The 15345-nt window shown below is 25.2% G+C and overlaps 2 protein-coding genes across 3 annotated transcripts in view; one reads left to right on the top strand and one right to left on the bottom strand.

Moving 5' to 3' along the window:
- LOC109608352 (uncharacterized) overlaps positions 1 to 15345 on the bottom strand; it is a 345665-nt gene that overhangs the window by 186476 nt on the left and 143844 nt on the right. The gene's annotated exons all lie outside the window — the stretch shown is intronic.
- The window catches only part of LOC109608351 (lachesin), a 246395-nt gene that overhangs the window by 166445 nt on the left and 64605 nt on the right, over positions 1 to 15345 (top strand). For both annotated transcript variants that reach the window (XM_020024773.2, XM_020024772.2), the window contains exon 5: positions 8655 to 8783. In XM_020024773.2, coding sequence (XP_019880332.1) covers positions 8655 to 8783 — 129 coding nt within the window. The remainder of the gene's footprint in view (positions 1 to 8654; positions 8784 to 15345) is intronic.

Raw genomic sequence — 15345 nt, 5'->3', positions numbered from 1 at the left:
AAATTAATTTTTCAGTAACAGAAAACAGTTTAGTTTAAAAGGATTTAAAATAGTACTTTTCAGATTCTTAAAATGTAATCATTAAAATAACAATAATTAATATTCTTTGTTTAATAATTTGGAAGTTAAAGTAGTTTACATTTCTTTGTTGATAGAGGACAAGTTCTCCAATTTAAACCATTTGAGCAACCAAATATAAAATAGTTCTTGTATAAACTGAGTAACTTATATGAATTCACTGTTGCAAAGTGTTGGAAATTAGAATTTTCAGTCTGTGCAACATATATTAATTTTTCAGTGACATAAAATAGTTTAGTTTATAAGGATTTAAAAAATATTACTTTTCAGACCCTGAAAATGTATTCAGAAAAATAACAATACTTAAGTAATTCTATCAGGTCTATAATTTGAAAGATTTTCAAACAATATAAAGACTTATTTTTCAATTCAATTCAATAAAAACATTTTACCTTCAAAGGATTAAAAATTTAATACTTAAATCCGGCAATATCTATTAAAATCTGACAAAATAGCAAAAATATAAAATTAATTTTTACAGTCGCCATAAACTCCTAAAAATATCATTTTATCAACTTGTACTATAAAAACTTTGTTAATTAAATAAGGAAGATATCTATTACTTTTCAGTAGTTTGATATGTAATTGCTGAAACAACAATGATTAAATAATTCTCTCTGGTCAATAATTTGGAAGTTAGTAGTTTACATTTCTTTGATTGTAGAATTCAAGTAACAAGAACTAAAATACATAATAATAAACTGAATAATTTATTTGAATACAAAATTTAACTTAAATCCATAAAACTAAATATTGTGACAGTCGCCTGAAAATAACGCTTTTTCAGACACTAATTTAATGCTGTGACAGAAAATAGTTTAACTAGGAAGGATTAAATAAATATTACTTTTCAGGGCCTTAATTACTATTAGAATAACAATAATTAAGCGTTTCCCCCAGGTCAATAATTTGATGGTTGTTAAAAGTAGTTTACATTTCTTTGTTGGAAGAGAACAAGAACTTGCAATTTACAGTAAAAGCTAAAGTAGGTCTTTATATATTAAATATAAATTGTTTATTTAAATGCAAAAACTCAGAAACACTTTTTTAAAGACTGATGAAATAGCAAAAAGTCAGATTTTACGACCGCTGCTGTATTTCTTGGGTCCTTGCTATAAGGGCTATTTTAAATCAATAGCAGAATATATTTTGGCTCACAAGTACTAAAAAAATATATTATTTTCCACAACCTCAAACTTAGGTTTTAAAATTAGCTATTAAAAAGTGTATATTAAAGTTTTTCTGTTGTTTAAAAACAACACTTATTATAACTTCATTTCAAAATGTCCTCGTTTTAATTTTGTTACGGCACAGTTAAAGTTAAATTTGTACATCATCTACTTTTTTCTGTTGGATTTAAGTTAATTAACTTTGATATTAACGAAAAATACACTTTTATTTACAGCAGCATTCTAGTAAATAAGGACTTTATTAATATTTATAGCAATATTAAATTCTTTGCCCGGCATATTTACTTAGAGTTGCGTTTTAAATGTGATTTCGTGAAAAATGTTTCCACCCGGGCACGTTTTGAAGAGGTTTTAAAGGATAGACCGGGTTTTCCGATGTAAAATAATAAAGACAATTCATTTTACAAACAGCCAACTCCTTTCGGACATGACTTTAATATATTAAAAATAAAATAATGAAAAAAAAAGGAGGGAAATTTTGCGTCCTAACGCGAAAACTTTGGCCTTAATGTGCAGAATAGTTCAGTACCAAAAATGTGATTTATGTGGAGAAAAGGGGGTTTTAAATGTAAAGCATATGTTAATTTCATACGTATTGTTTCTAATGTTTACCATGAAGAATGTGGCCTGGAACTTAGTCTCATTGTTGGTTGTATGGGGTGTAAGCGTTATTTATCTTGTTTTATTCGTGTAATTAGTGCTGTTAAAGTCGACCAAATCCGGCGTGGAGGCGACACGTTTTTGATATGTTTCAGACAACCGTGTGAATTGACTTGTTTCAATCATAAGTGACTTATGTTTGTAGACACTTGACTGTGCGCTTTATGCATTCGAAATTCCACATTATTAGATAAAGACGTGCTCAGTTTCATAAATAATCGAATATGATGGAATTCCTGATGTGTGTGGCGGTGTTTTGTTTATAATTAGTTGATTTCGTATTTGTGGAATGTGATTGATCCAAACTGAGATATCGAACTCGTTCAATTATTTGTAATATAAGTTAATCAGGCTGTGAAGCTATCTTGGGTCCATTAATTCCAACTTATATAACAATACCAATCTTCTGTATACAGATGTTCTATTCATTCCAGAATATTAGACACAATGTCAGTGGGAATAGGCATTGTACTATCAAAATGGTTGTAATTGATTTAACATTATAACACTGATAGATACAATATGTGCAAAAATAGCTGGATCTAAATGATAAAACGAGACATTGAAACAAGAGACAGTTTGCAATTTATGTTCTGCCATTGTCCTCAATGAAAACCAATATCAATCCATTAATTATTCTATGGCGGTGTATTAAATTAAATCATTTAACCAGACAAACATGCAAATATTTGCAGAAAAAGGAAAATTAAAAATACTTTTTACATAATTTATCCGTCACCTCAGTAGTCTATTTGTTGCATCTTGAATATGTTGCTTTTAAAAAGTACTTTCTTTGTATATTTAGGAAATTTAATTCCTATCTGACATGTTGTTTGATCAGTACAATGTCTCAAAAAATTGAAAATATGCGGAGCATTTATATTTCCTCTTTATATAATGTTTCTGTTCACTTGTCTTCATATAATAACTATATTTTGTTAAGAATTCTGGAAGATCCTGCAGAATGAAACGGCAATTTAATATGAATTAAGACTTTCCAATTGGCTGTTCAATAGTATTTATAATAAAATGCAATAAATATTAAACCAACCTATAAAGTATAGACTTTTCAAGAGTTTGTACTTTTTAATTTTTAGTAGAATCATTTGTATTTTTCTTGGGTCTTTCTATACTCATCTACCATAAATTCACCAGAAACTTCTTTCTAACAATTTTAATTTTTAATAAGTATGGAATATTTATTTCCTTATCGGTCCATTAATCACAATGATTATTATTTTAACAGGTTTTTATTTTTATTTTAATAAAAAATCAATTTAGTCTGGAATATTTTATTAATATTCATAAAAAATTTACAATAAATCAAATATTTCAATATTTTGTGAGGCAACCTTTGGCTTCTGTGTAGTAATAGTGCTTTTGATGTTTTTTGGTGCTCAATAGGATTTAGATTGGGGGACATTCAAGCACAGTTAAGTTTTAATAGTTTAGACGTGTTTTAATAATTTTAAACGTGTGTTTGGGGTCGTTATCTTGTTGAAATATCCAACAAAGTGGCATTTCTTCCTCGACAAATGGAAACATGGTGTTTTACAGTACGTCCCTGTATTAAAAACGATCCATTTTACCTTCCACTTGAATCGAGGTTCAACTTTGGATCGAGAGAAGCATCCCCAAACCATAATGCTTCCGCCACCATGTTTAACCGTAGGAATTGTTTAAAATGGTATGGTTACTCCATTAGCTGTGTCAAAAATCTTACCATCCAACCCAAACAAATTAAACTTACTTTCGTCACACCAAAGGACGGTGTTCCATTTTTCCTGCGATTTTCAACACCACCTTGAGGGTGCAATTTATACAAAATCTTCGAAACAGCACTCTTTTATTAATGTTTTTGCCAAGTCACATTGAATTCGGCCACTTTCACAAAGTTCAACTACTGTTTTCCTAAATTGAAGTGAAAAGTAAACGTGTTTAGGCATTATTACGTTGAACCCGACCGAAAATGTTAAGAATTTATGTACAACTGACTGCAAATAAAATAATATTCCATACTTTTTTCAAGTCAAAAAACGTATCCGACAAAAACACCTAAACAAAAAAGGATGAGCGACATTACTAGTATACCGGACGATAAACACAAACTAGCCAATTTGTTTAACACCATTACAACAGATATGAAAAATCCCAGGGGATTAAAATCCAATTTTTAAAAATATTCCATACTTTTTCCACCTCTGTGTACAACATGCTCATTACAGAATTAGATACAATGTAGATTTGAGTGAGTTTTATCACAATCATTGAACTTGATATAACATTAGAACACTTATAGATACAATATGTGCAAAAGTACATGATAAAACGAGACACTGAAACAAGAGACAGTTTACAATTTAGGTTTTACCAGAGTCTCTAGTGAAAAACAATATTAATCTAACATAACATAATTAAAAAGTACTTTTTGCATAATTTCTCTGACTCCTGTAAAGTGTGTTTATTGCATCTTGAATATGTTGCTTTTAAAGAATAGTTTCCATGTATATTTATAAAATTCAATTATTATCTGACTCGTTGTTTAACCAGAACGGTGTCTTAAAAATTGAAAATATGCAAATAATTCATATTTCCTCTTTATATAATGGTTTAAGTTTACTTGTCTTCATAGAATCAATTTATTTCATGTCATTTTTTAAGCAATTATCGGGAATTAAATGGCAATTTAATAGTAATTGAGATCTTATACTTTCTAATTGGTTGTTCATTATTTATAATGAAATGCAGTAAATTTAAGTCAATTTGTAGCACAGAATATTGACTTTTTCATAAGTTGTTACGTTTATATTTTTAATGGAATTATTTCTGTTATTTGTACAAACATATAAGCTTTTACCTCCAGATAAATTAAATTGACTTCCGTTACAATCAGTAGAAACAGACATTGTATTGTCGTAGTGGTAGTAACTGATTTAAAATTATATCGCTGATAAATACAAATAATAAATGCAAAAGTATGTAAATGAAGCATAAACGAGACATTGTCACAAGAGTTACATACCATTTTGTCTCCATTGAAAAACAATATCAATGCTTTTTGCAATATTTCCCCGTCACCTCCGTCTTGAATACGTTGCTTTTAAGGAATAGTTTTAAAATGTATTTCTAAAATTTACTTCTTATCTGACTTGTTGTTTAACTAGAACGTCGTCTCGAAGATGGAAAATATGCAGGGAATTCGTATTCCCGCATTATGTAATGTCACTGTTCACTAGTCTTCATATAATTATGAATTACATTTCAGGTTGTTTGGTTTAACAGTCACCAAGATCCTTCAGAATTAATTGGCAACTTAATACTAATTGAGGAGTTCTTCTTTCTAATTAGTTGTTCAAACTTGCTTATAATGTAACACAATAAATTTTACATTAATCGGTTTTTATTTTTTAATGGACTTATTTGAATTTTTGTCGTAGGTGTTGCTCATAACCATAAACATTGTTTTTTTTTTTTCAGACAATTTAAATTCGATTTCGTATTAACTGCTTTACATATATATAATATGTAATTTTTTTCCTATTAAAAATTCCACAGAAGGCGAAGTTAGGAAAATTCCAAGCTCGGACGAAACATTTATTAATTTAGATTTAGTTTAAATTGTCCGAGAGGGAAGACGGAAAATTTTATATATATTTTAATAAACATAAATTTAAGTAATTTTATTTTATTTTCCAATATTTTAGGAAATTAAATAAGCGCTACCTGATTTTTAATTAAAATATTTGCGAATTTAATATATTTTAAAGTATGTTACCTAAACTAATTACAATTACTAGCAATAAGACTTTAATAAAATTTATATTCTGGGATGATAAGCAACATTATTTTCATTAAAATTGTACGTTATTTATACATGGTACAGAAAAAAATATATAATTCAATATATAAAATATTTTAGCTTTTAGAATGATTCAATATTTTCTTTTCAGGCCCTAAATTTAAATCAATTTATATTAAACATTTTATTGTGTTTTCCAGTTTTAAATTAAGTAAAATTATTTCTTTCTAATTTAATTCAGTTTAAAATAAACATTTTATTTTTTTTTTTTTTAATTTTAAATTAAACTTATTAATTCCTTTTTAATTTAAGTCAGTATTAATTAAATATTTTATTTTTTAATATTAATTTAAATTAAATGATTATTTTTAATTTTAAATTAAATAAATAATATAAATTATTTTGTTTTTTCTTTTAATTTTACATTAAATATTTTATTGTTTTTTATTTTTAAATAAAACTTGATAATTAAAAATAGTTTTAATCAGGATCAATTGATCTGGAAAATGTCACCTTTTCAGTTTGTACTATAAGAAATAATTTACAATTCAGTATATAAAATATTTAAGCTTAGAATGGTTTAATTATTTTTTTTTTTTTCATCACCTTAATATCTATAATAAAAACAATAATTTAATTATTTTCTCTTGTGAATAATTTGTTAATTAAATATTCGATATTGGAAAATAAAAAAATTCTAAGTTTCCATAATAAGTGTCCTTCAAAGAAAATTAATATATATTCTGATACATCAAATATAAATTGAATAATTTATTTAAATACCAAAATATAACTTACACCTGAAAAATTTTTTTAATTCTGACAAAATCGTAAAAATATTAAATTTTTAAAATCATTGTTAAATACTTAAAATATCACTTTTCACTATGTACTATAAGGAATAATTTATAATTCAGTATGCAAAATATTTAAGTTTATAATGGATTAATTATTATTTTTTTCAGCACCTTAATATCTATAATAAGAACAATTAATGAATTAAAATAGTAAAAGTACTAAATTTTCGGGCTCATTTCAGAACCCTGAAAATGTCACTTTTTCAATCTGTACTATAAAGAATGATTTATAATTCAATATATAAAATATTTCAGCTTTTAGAATGATTCAGTAATTTCTTTTCAGGACCTTAATATCAATTATATTAACAATTGAATTATTCGCTCTCGTCACTAACTTTAAATTTAAATATTTTATTGTGTTTTCCAGTTAAATTAAGTAAAATTATTAATTCCTTTTTAATTTATTTAAGTCAATATTAATTAAATATTTTTTTTTTTAATTAATTTAATTTGAATTAAATATTTTGTTTTTTTTTAATATTACATTATCATTATTTTATTGCTTTTTATTTTTAAATAAAACTTGATAATTAAAAATAGTTTTAATCTGGATTAATCAATCTGGAAAATGTCACCTTTTCAGTTTGTACTAATATTTAAGCTTAGAATGGTTTAATTATTTTTATTTCAGCATCTTAATATCTATAATAAAAACAATAATTTAGTTACTTTTTCTTGTTAATAATTTGTTAATTAAAAATTCGTTGGAAAACAAAAAAATTCTAAGTTTCAGAGAAAATTAATATATTTTCTAACAAGTCAAATGTAAATTGAATAATTTTTTTAAAAAAAAAATATATAACTTACACCTGAAACAATTTTTAAAATCTGCCAAAATAGTAAAAATATTAAATTTGTGAAATTCATTTTGTACTAAAAGGAATAATTAATTTAGAACATAAAATATTTAAGCTTAGAATGGATTATTATTTTATTCAACACCTTAATGTCTATAATAAGAACAATTATTGAAAATAAAATAGTAAGAATATTAAATTTTAGAGGTTATATAGAATATATTCAATATATAGAATATTTAAGCTTTGAATGGTTTAATTTTTTTTTCAGTGCCTTAAAATCTATAAGAAAAATAATTGAATTATTTTCTCTCCTTAATAACTTGTTAATTAAAATAACAAAATTTTATGTTTCAGTAATATATATTCTTCCACGAAAATTAACATATTTCCTAATAAATCAAATATAAATTTGAATAACTGACTTGAATACAAAAATATAAACTACAGTTGAAAATATTTTTAAAAAATAGTAAAAATATTAAACTTTTTGAGGCCATTAAAAATAATATATTTTCTAACAAGTCAAATGTAAATTGAATAATTTATTTAAATACAAAAATATAACTTACACCTGAAACAATTTTTAAAATCTGCCAAAATAGTAAAAATATTAAATTTTTGATATTATTGTGAAATTACTGAAAATGTCACTTTTTCACTTTGTACTAAAAGGAATAATTTATAATTCAGAACATAAAATATTTAAGCCTAGAATGGATTATTATTTTGTTCAACACCTTAATGTCTATAATAAGAACAATCTGACAAAATAGTTAAAATATTAAACTTTTTGAGGCCATTTCAGGATCCTGAAAATGTTACTTTTTCAGTTTGTACTGTAAAGAATAATATATAATTCAATATATAAAACATTAGTTTAATATGGTTTAATATTTTTTTCAGTACTATATATGTAACAATAATAATTGAGTTATCTCCTCATAGAAAGATTTAATAAATCTATGTATATCTATGTAATCTATGTATTAAAATAAATTAAATTAACTAAAGTTATTATTATTATTATGTAAATATCATCAATATTATTTTTTAGAACATCAAATTGGGGTAATAGACAGTCAATAAAATGTGATTTTCAATTATCAAAACTATTCAATTATTATTAAAAAATTTATTGTTCTAACATATTAATTTTTTACGTAGAACAAATATTAGTTTGTTGACACAAGTAAGTGAACGATTTTGAAGACAGAAACAGTCGGTTTTCTTTGATCGTACAAAACTATTAAACGTGCGTTTGTTACAGTGCCAGTTTACAACGGAACCCAGCTGAACCTAACCCGCATCAGTCGGTCGGATATGGGAGCGTATCTTTGCATTGCCACAAATGGTGTGCCACCATCTGTTAGCAAACGTATCATCGTAGACGTTGAATGTAAGTAAATGTTGCATATATCCGCCATAATTCATAATTATTTACAATCGTACGAACCCTTTTCGACGATCGTTTCCATTCTTATTGATTTTGCCTTTCGTTATCGGAATGGGTTTATTTAAATTTGAAGGCATCCCGCGTCCGGCCGTGGAACTGGCCAAACGTCGCTCCGAAAACTGAACGGTCGGGGTCGGGGTTTTAATTAATCCGTTTAATTTTGTGTCTCCGTGAGTTGCAATGGAACATGCCATCCTCAATATTTTAAAGTTTTACATTGTCATTTTTGCGTTTTTTTTTTTTTTTTTTTTTCATAAAGCACAAACTTCATTGTACGTTTTTATGGGCTAAATGTTTTTTTACACGGTTACATCCGCAAAAGCGGCGTGAAACAAACATTGTATCATTTGGTTCAGCACGAATTAATTAAAATGGATAAAACTTTTTTTTTCCTAACTAAAATTGATATTAATAATGGACGAAAAATGGTAAAAATACACGTATTTATTTTTTCGTGAATTATTTCCTTAATTTTTTTTTTATTCTCGAGTCTAACATACATATATTCATTAGTCTTGCTGGCAGCTGAGCAGACAAAACAATTTATTTTACAAAGTACTCCACTAATTTTGCTTGTTTCCTTACAAGAGGAAGTCGGAGCCAGTGAAATTGCATGTTGAATTCAAATAAAAACTTTTTGCCCGGGATATGTACTATTTTAAAATTGAAATATTACATATGTACGTGGTATAAATAAACACTTGATGAATAGCATAAAAAATAAATCACTGTTCCCCAAGTTATTTTTAGACATAATATTTCTAATTTTCAAAGGAGAAACAATAAATTTTCGTTCTACTACGCTTACACGCCAACATGTCTATTAACGAAATAGATTTTGTTTCCAGTCATAATTTTTAATAACGTTTTTGTTCCTCTTAATAAATATTTATCGCTGTAATAATAAAAAATAAAAATAATTTACAACAACATACACAAGAGGGCAAAGAAATTAGTTATAAATAAAATAATTAATCCTAAATCGAAAATTTGAAGTATTCATTGAAATTACACTTCTAAAAACTTTATATTTTGAAGTAATTTAAACACTTCGACAGCACTTTAAAACCCTTAAAAGTTTTTACATTTATTTTTAGTAAAATAAATCGAAATAATTGATTTTTTGTATTGTTATTTATGTTTATATTATGTTTATTTTTTTTATTTAAATATTTACAACTATGTACAGGGCAAATAAATAGATTATAATATAAAATATTAATTAACATTGAAATATGAAGTATTCATTAAAAATAAACTTTTAAAATTGTTTATTTTTAAAGAAATTTCTACATTTTGACAGAATATAAAAAAATGTCAGTTTCAATAGTAAGTATCCTTCAGTAAACATTAATATATAATATTTTCTAATATATCAAAAATTTACTTGAATACAAAAATATAACTGACTCCTAAGAAATCGTACAAAATAGTAAAAAATTTCTAAATTTCTGTGATCATTGTAGAGAAATATCAATTTTTCAGCATGTACTATAAGGAATAAACTATAATTCAGTATATAAAATATTTATGCTTTTAATGGTGTATATTTTTTTCAGCACCTCTATATCAGTAATACATATCCTTCATAGAAAATTTACATATTTTCTAATAAATCAAATATCATATCTGATAAAATAGTAAAAATATTATTGGTGTCATTGTGGAATCCTGAAAATGTCACTTTTTCAGTCTGTACTGTAAAGAATAATGTATAATTTCGTATATAAAATATTTAAGCTTAGAATGATTTATTTATTTTTTTTTTCAGGAACTTATTGTCTATAATAAGTACAATAATTTGTTAATTAAAAATAGTTTGCATTTTGTTGTTGGAAAGTAACAAAATTTTAAGTTTCAATAATATTTATCCTTCAGCAAAAATGAACATATTTTCTAATAAACCAAATGTAAATTGAATAATTTACTTATATGTAAAAATATACACCTCAAAAAAAAAAATTTTAAATCTGACAAAACAGTAAATATATTAAATTTTAGGGGTCATTGCAGAATCATGAAAATGTCACTTTTTCAGTACGTATAATAAAGAATAATTTATAATTAAGTATATAAATTATTTAAGCTTAGAATGGTTTAATTTTTTTTTTTCATGAACTTAATATTTATAATAAGAATAATAATTGAATTATTTTCTCTTGTCAATAATTTGTTAATTAAAAATAGTTTGCATTTCGTTGTTGGAAAACAACAAAATTTTAAGTTTCAGTAATACATATTCTTCAGCAATAATTAACACATTTTCTAATAAACCAAATGTAAATTCAATAATTTACTCGAATACAAAATTATACACCTGAAAATTTTTTTTTTAAATCTGATAAAACAGTAAAAATATTAAATTTTAGGGGTCATTTCAGAATCCTGAAAATGTCACTTTTTCAGTCTGTATAATAAAGAATAATTTATAATTAAGTACATGAAATATTTAAGCTTAGAATGGTTTAATTATTTTCTCTTGTCAATAATTTGTTAATTAATTAAAAATAGTTTGCATTTTGTTGTTGGAAAATAACAAAATTTTAAGTTTCAGTAATACTTATCCTTCAGCAAAAATTAACATATTTTCTAATAAATCAAATGTAAATTAAATACAAAAATATAACTTACACCTGAAAAAAAAAAAAAATTAAATGTGGCAAAACAGTAAAAATATTAAATTTTTGAGGTCACTGCAGACTCCTGAAAATGTCACCTTTTCAATCTGTACTATAAAAAATTATAATATTGTACAATTTTTTTTCAGCACCTTAATATCTATAATAAGAACAATAATAATATAAAAGTAGATTGACCAGTAACATAGTTGACAAAACAATAAAAGAATATAAAATAAACATTATAGATATTAACATCAAATTTCAGTAGTACAGCTCCAGTTTTCAAATATTGTACATAAATTTTAAAATCTATTTTGATTAATGATATCTAAATTATTTAGAAATATAAAATAATCTAGAAAATAATAACGATATAAATTAATTTAAAAGAAACTATTGATATTTGTGAGAACATAAATTATAGAAGTATTATTATTACTATATTAATGAAAAAAGATACAACACTTGATTTCATGTTTGAAGTCTAATTCATACAGTGTTGGTTAATAGCCGCAAGTCTTTGAAATGTTTGGAACAACAAAGTTATTAATGAATATTAAATGATGTGAAATTAGTTAGAATTTAAGATGGTAGTATTTAAACACTTGTTAGTTTTGGGATTAGTCTCTAAAATTATTCAATTAATCATCCGTGACACATTAATAAATGTAAATTTTTGTAGGATGCATGTTCGTAGCCGATAATTTTGATTAAAAAGTAGGACAAAAAGGAAACTATGTTGAATTTGTGGGAAGTGACCGCGTAACGGAGTTTTCCAAATGAGTTTACACGGGAAAAAGTATATAGTTATTGAGTATGAAATCGATTTTTCAATAGACTTACTTATCGCTTACAAACCATTACACGCGTTGTATAGTTGTATATCAGTGCATATATCGTAGTGACTGCTCCATTGCCTCGCAGTTACCCATTCAATGTATGAGTTTTGTTTGTTTTATTGCTACTTTGCCGAATCATAACGATTCAATATAAAATTCAAATACCAACTACTCTATCTTGTAACAACATACTTGATAAACTGAATTGCCGTAATGCGGACCTCACAATTCAAATTTCAATGTATTTACATTTCTCTAGTATTGGGAAATAATAATGCCTTTATTTCGTCTATTTATCGGACCATTATATTACCCACTTTCAACAAATACCTTCATTTAACGTTTACCTTTCATTACCTTCGTTTAACTAAACTTAACCTCGCTACATAAGCTTCGATAAATATCTCTTATGGCTTAGTTTACAATATGCTGCCTGAATTGCCTTAATGATTTCTCATAATCAGCAGCCGTTCGAGGTTTTCAACTTTTATATATTATGATACATTTTAATATTGATTCACTATTAATTTATTTTATAATTTAACTTTAACTGATTTATGTATATAACAATCTGAATTGACCAACTTTTCACAGTCTTTGAATTAACTTCAGCAAGTCCCTTTTCTTCCAGATTAGTTACCAATAAGAGTTGTGAGAAGATAGTGTGGATGGGGGTTCGTTTGACACCAGAGCAGAACCAAACATAAATTGATGATTCTGCTTATGTTACACATCTTACAGGGTCAAAACTACACATAAAGTTTGTTATACCCACATTGAAATATTGTGGCTGTTGAATTATTTTGTGGGGATGCTTCAGTTCTTCTGACGAAGACACCCTTAGCCTTATTTATATACAGGGATATATTAAACAACAATTTGCTTCTATATATGCTAAAACTATATAACAAAAAGGATATCATACACAGTGTTAATGTTAAATTTCGTAGAGTAAAAATATAGTTGAAACTGTTTATTTTAAAGAAATTTCTACATTTTGATAGAATATAAAAAAAATTTCAGTTTCCTTCGGCAAACATTAATGTACAATATTTTCTAATATATCAAATGTATATTGAATTTACTTGAATTCAAAAATATAACTTACTCCTAAATTTAATTTCTGTAGTCATTACAGAGAAATGTCACTTTTTCAGTCTGTACTATAAAGAAATAATCTATAATTCAGTATATAAAATATTTAAGCTTTTAGTGGTTTATTTTTTTCAGCACCTCTATATCAGTAATACATATCCTTCATAGAAAATTTACATATTTTCTAATAAATCAAATGTAAATTGATTAATTTCTGACGAAGGCACCCTTAGACTTATTTATGTACAGGGATATATTAAACAACAATTTGCTTCTATATAAATATAATCTAAAATTATAAAACAAACAACACAGTGTTAAATTTCGTAGAGTAAAAATATAGTTGTTATATATAACAACAATAGTAAATTAATATTATTTTAACAGTTCACATTAAATAAAAAAGTTATGGGTAAAATATTTAACATTAGTTTAATTGGTAAAATAAACAAAAGTCTTAATTTTAAATTTGAATGTTTTTAGTACTTAATAAAAATTTCCATACCTCTTATTTTATTTGAACACAAACGAATAAACTTTTATCAAAAGAAGACTTTTGTTAATTGGTATCATTAGTTTAATGTCTTTCACAACTACAAATTTTTCGAATAATTTGTCTATTGTTGAGCTTTTTCATGTAGCATATTTCAATAGGAAATTGTTTAGATTTTTATTAAGTTAATATTTGAATTAAAATATTTTTCATTCTCATTTATACGTAAATAATAAAATAATGAATATTTCTACAAACAAATAACTATTATATAGATAAAAAACTGGGATGGTAATGTTTCATATATTTGTTACATTATTTCTCCATTATTATGCATAAAAATCAATATCATTATTTCCTCATTTCCACCATTAATCCACATTTTTATGCTATAGATTTATTACAATTTTTTTTCGTAAATAAGTATGTAATTTTAAAAATTTATTGCCTTTAGGCATTCATTTCGTCTAATTAACATTCAAACTCTAACGAGCACTACAAATACGTTGGTACATAAATGAAATAAAAACGTTTTTCTCCGCAAATGAGTGAAAATATTATCATATTTTGATAAATGGAATTTTTTATTAGAATCCAAGGTGAATAGTTCAAAAGTTCCCATTTCAAAACATTTTTTTAAAAACGCAGCAATAAAACAAAACGTAAAAATTTAATGCAAGAGAGTCCAAGTTGTATAACATGTGTTTTTTAAAATATTGAATTTTAACATAAAAATGTAATGAGCGGCCACAAATATGTTTGCACATAATTGAAATAAAAACGAACGTTTCCGTTTTCCTGCGGAAATGAGAGGAAATAATATTGTGACATTTTGATAAATGAAGAATTTTATTAGGATCAGTGAATATAACACTTTGCGTGTACATAAAAAAAAGTTGAGAAATGAGTTTTTGTTTCTGTTTAAGTATTATTTATTATGAAAATTAAGGTAAGGATATTACCCTCTCGCGATTTTGTGGAGAACAATAAAATGTAAGATAATTTTTTATCCGTTTGCAGCGTCTTAAAACAAACTGCTTTATTTTTCATTGCCTGGATTAATATACATAATTTATTAATCATATTTTAAAGTACTATTTAAGACTTTAATATCTCCACAGATGTTATTCTTTTACTTTTCCACTGTTCCACGCCGTCTTGCCATTCTTTTGCCCCGCTTATCCAAACGGCGTATAAATATCTAATTTATCATGTACTGTAAGAGGATGTGACAATTGTTAAGTTAATAGCGTTACTCAAAAGCGTTTAGACCGGTAGCGCACCTTATAAATATTTCATCGTGTAATTAACCGCATCTTAGTTGAACTACTATGCACTTTATAATACTAAACTAAACATCAATATATAAAATATGGACGCTAAAGTGCTACATATAACCGGACATTACGTTTTACTACTTAACCAACGATTTATTATGAACACACAATTATTTATAG

This window comes from Aethina tumida, chromosome 1 (assembly GCF_024364675.1).
Source record: "Aethina tumida isolate Nest 87 chromosome 1, icAetTumi1.1, whole genome shotgun sequence".
Lineage (NCBI taxonomy): Eukaryota > Metazoa > Arthropoda > Insecta > Coleoptera > Nitidulidae > Aethina > Aethina tumida.
The sequence above is the reverse complement of the archived record's forward strand: the minus strand, read 5'-3'. Positions and strand labels throughout refer to the sequence as shown.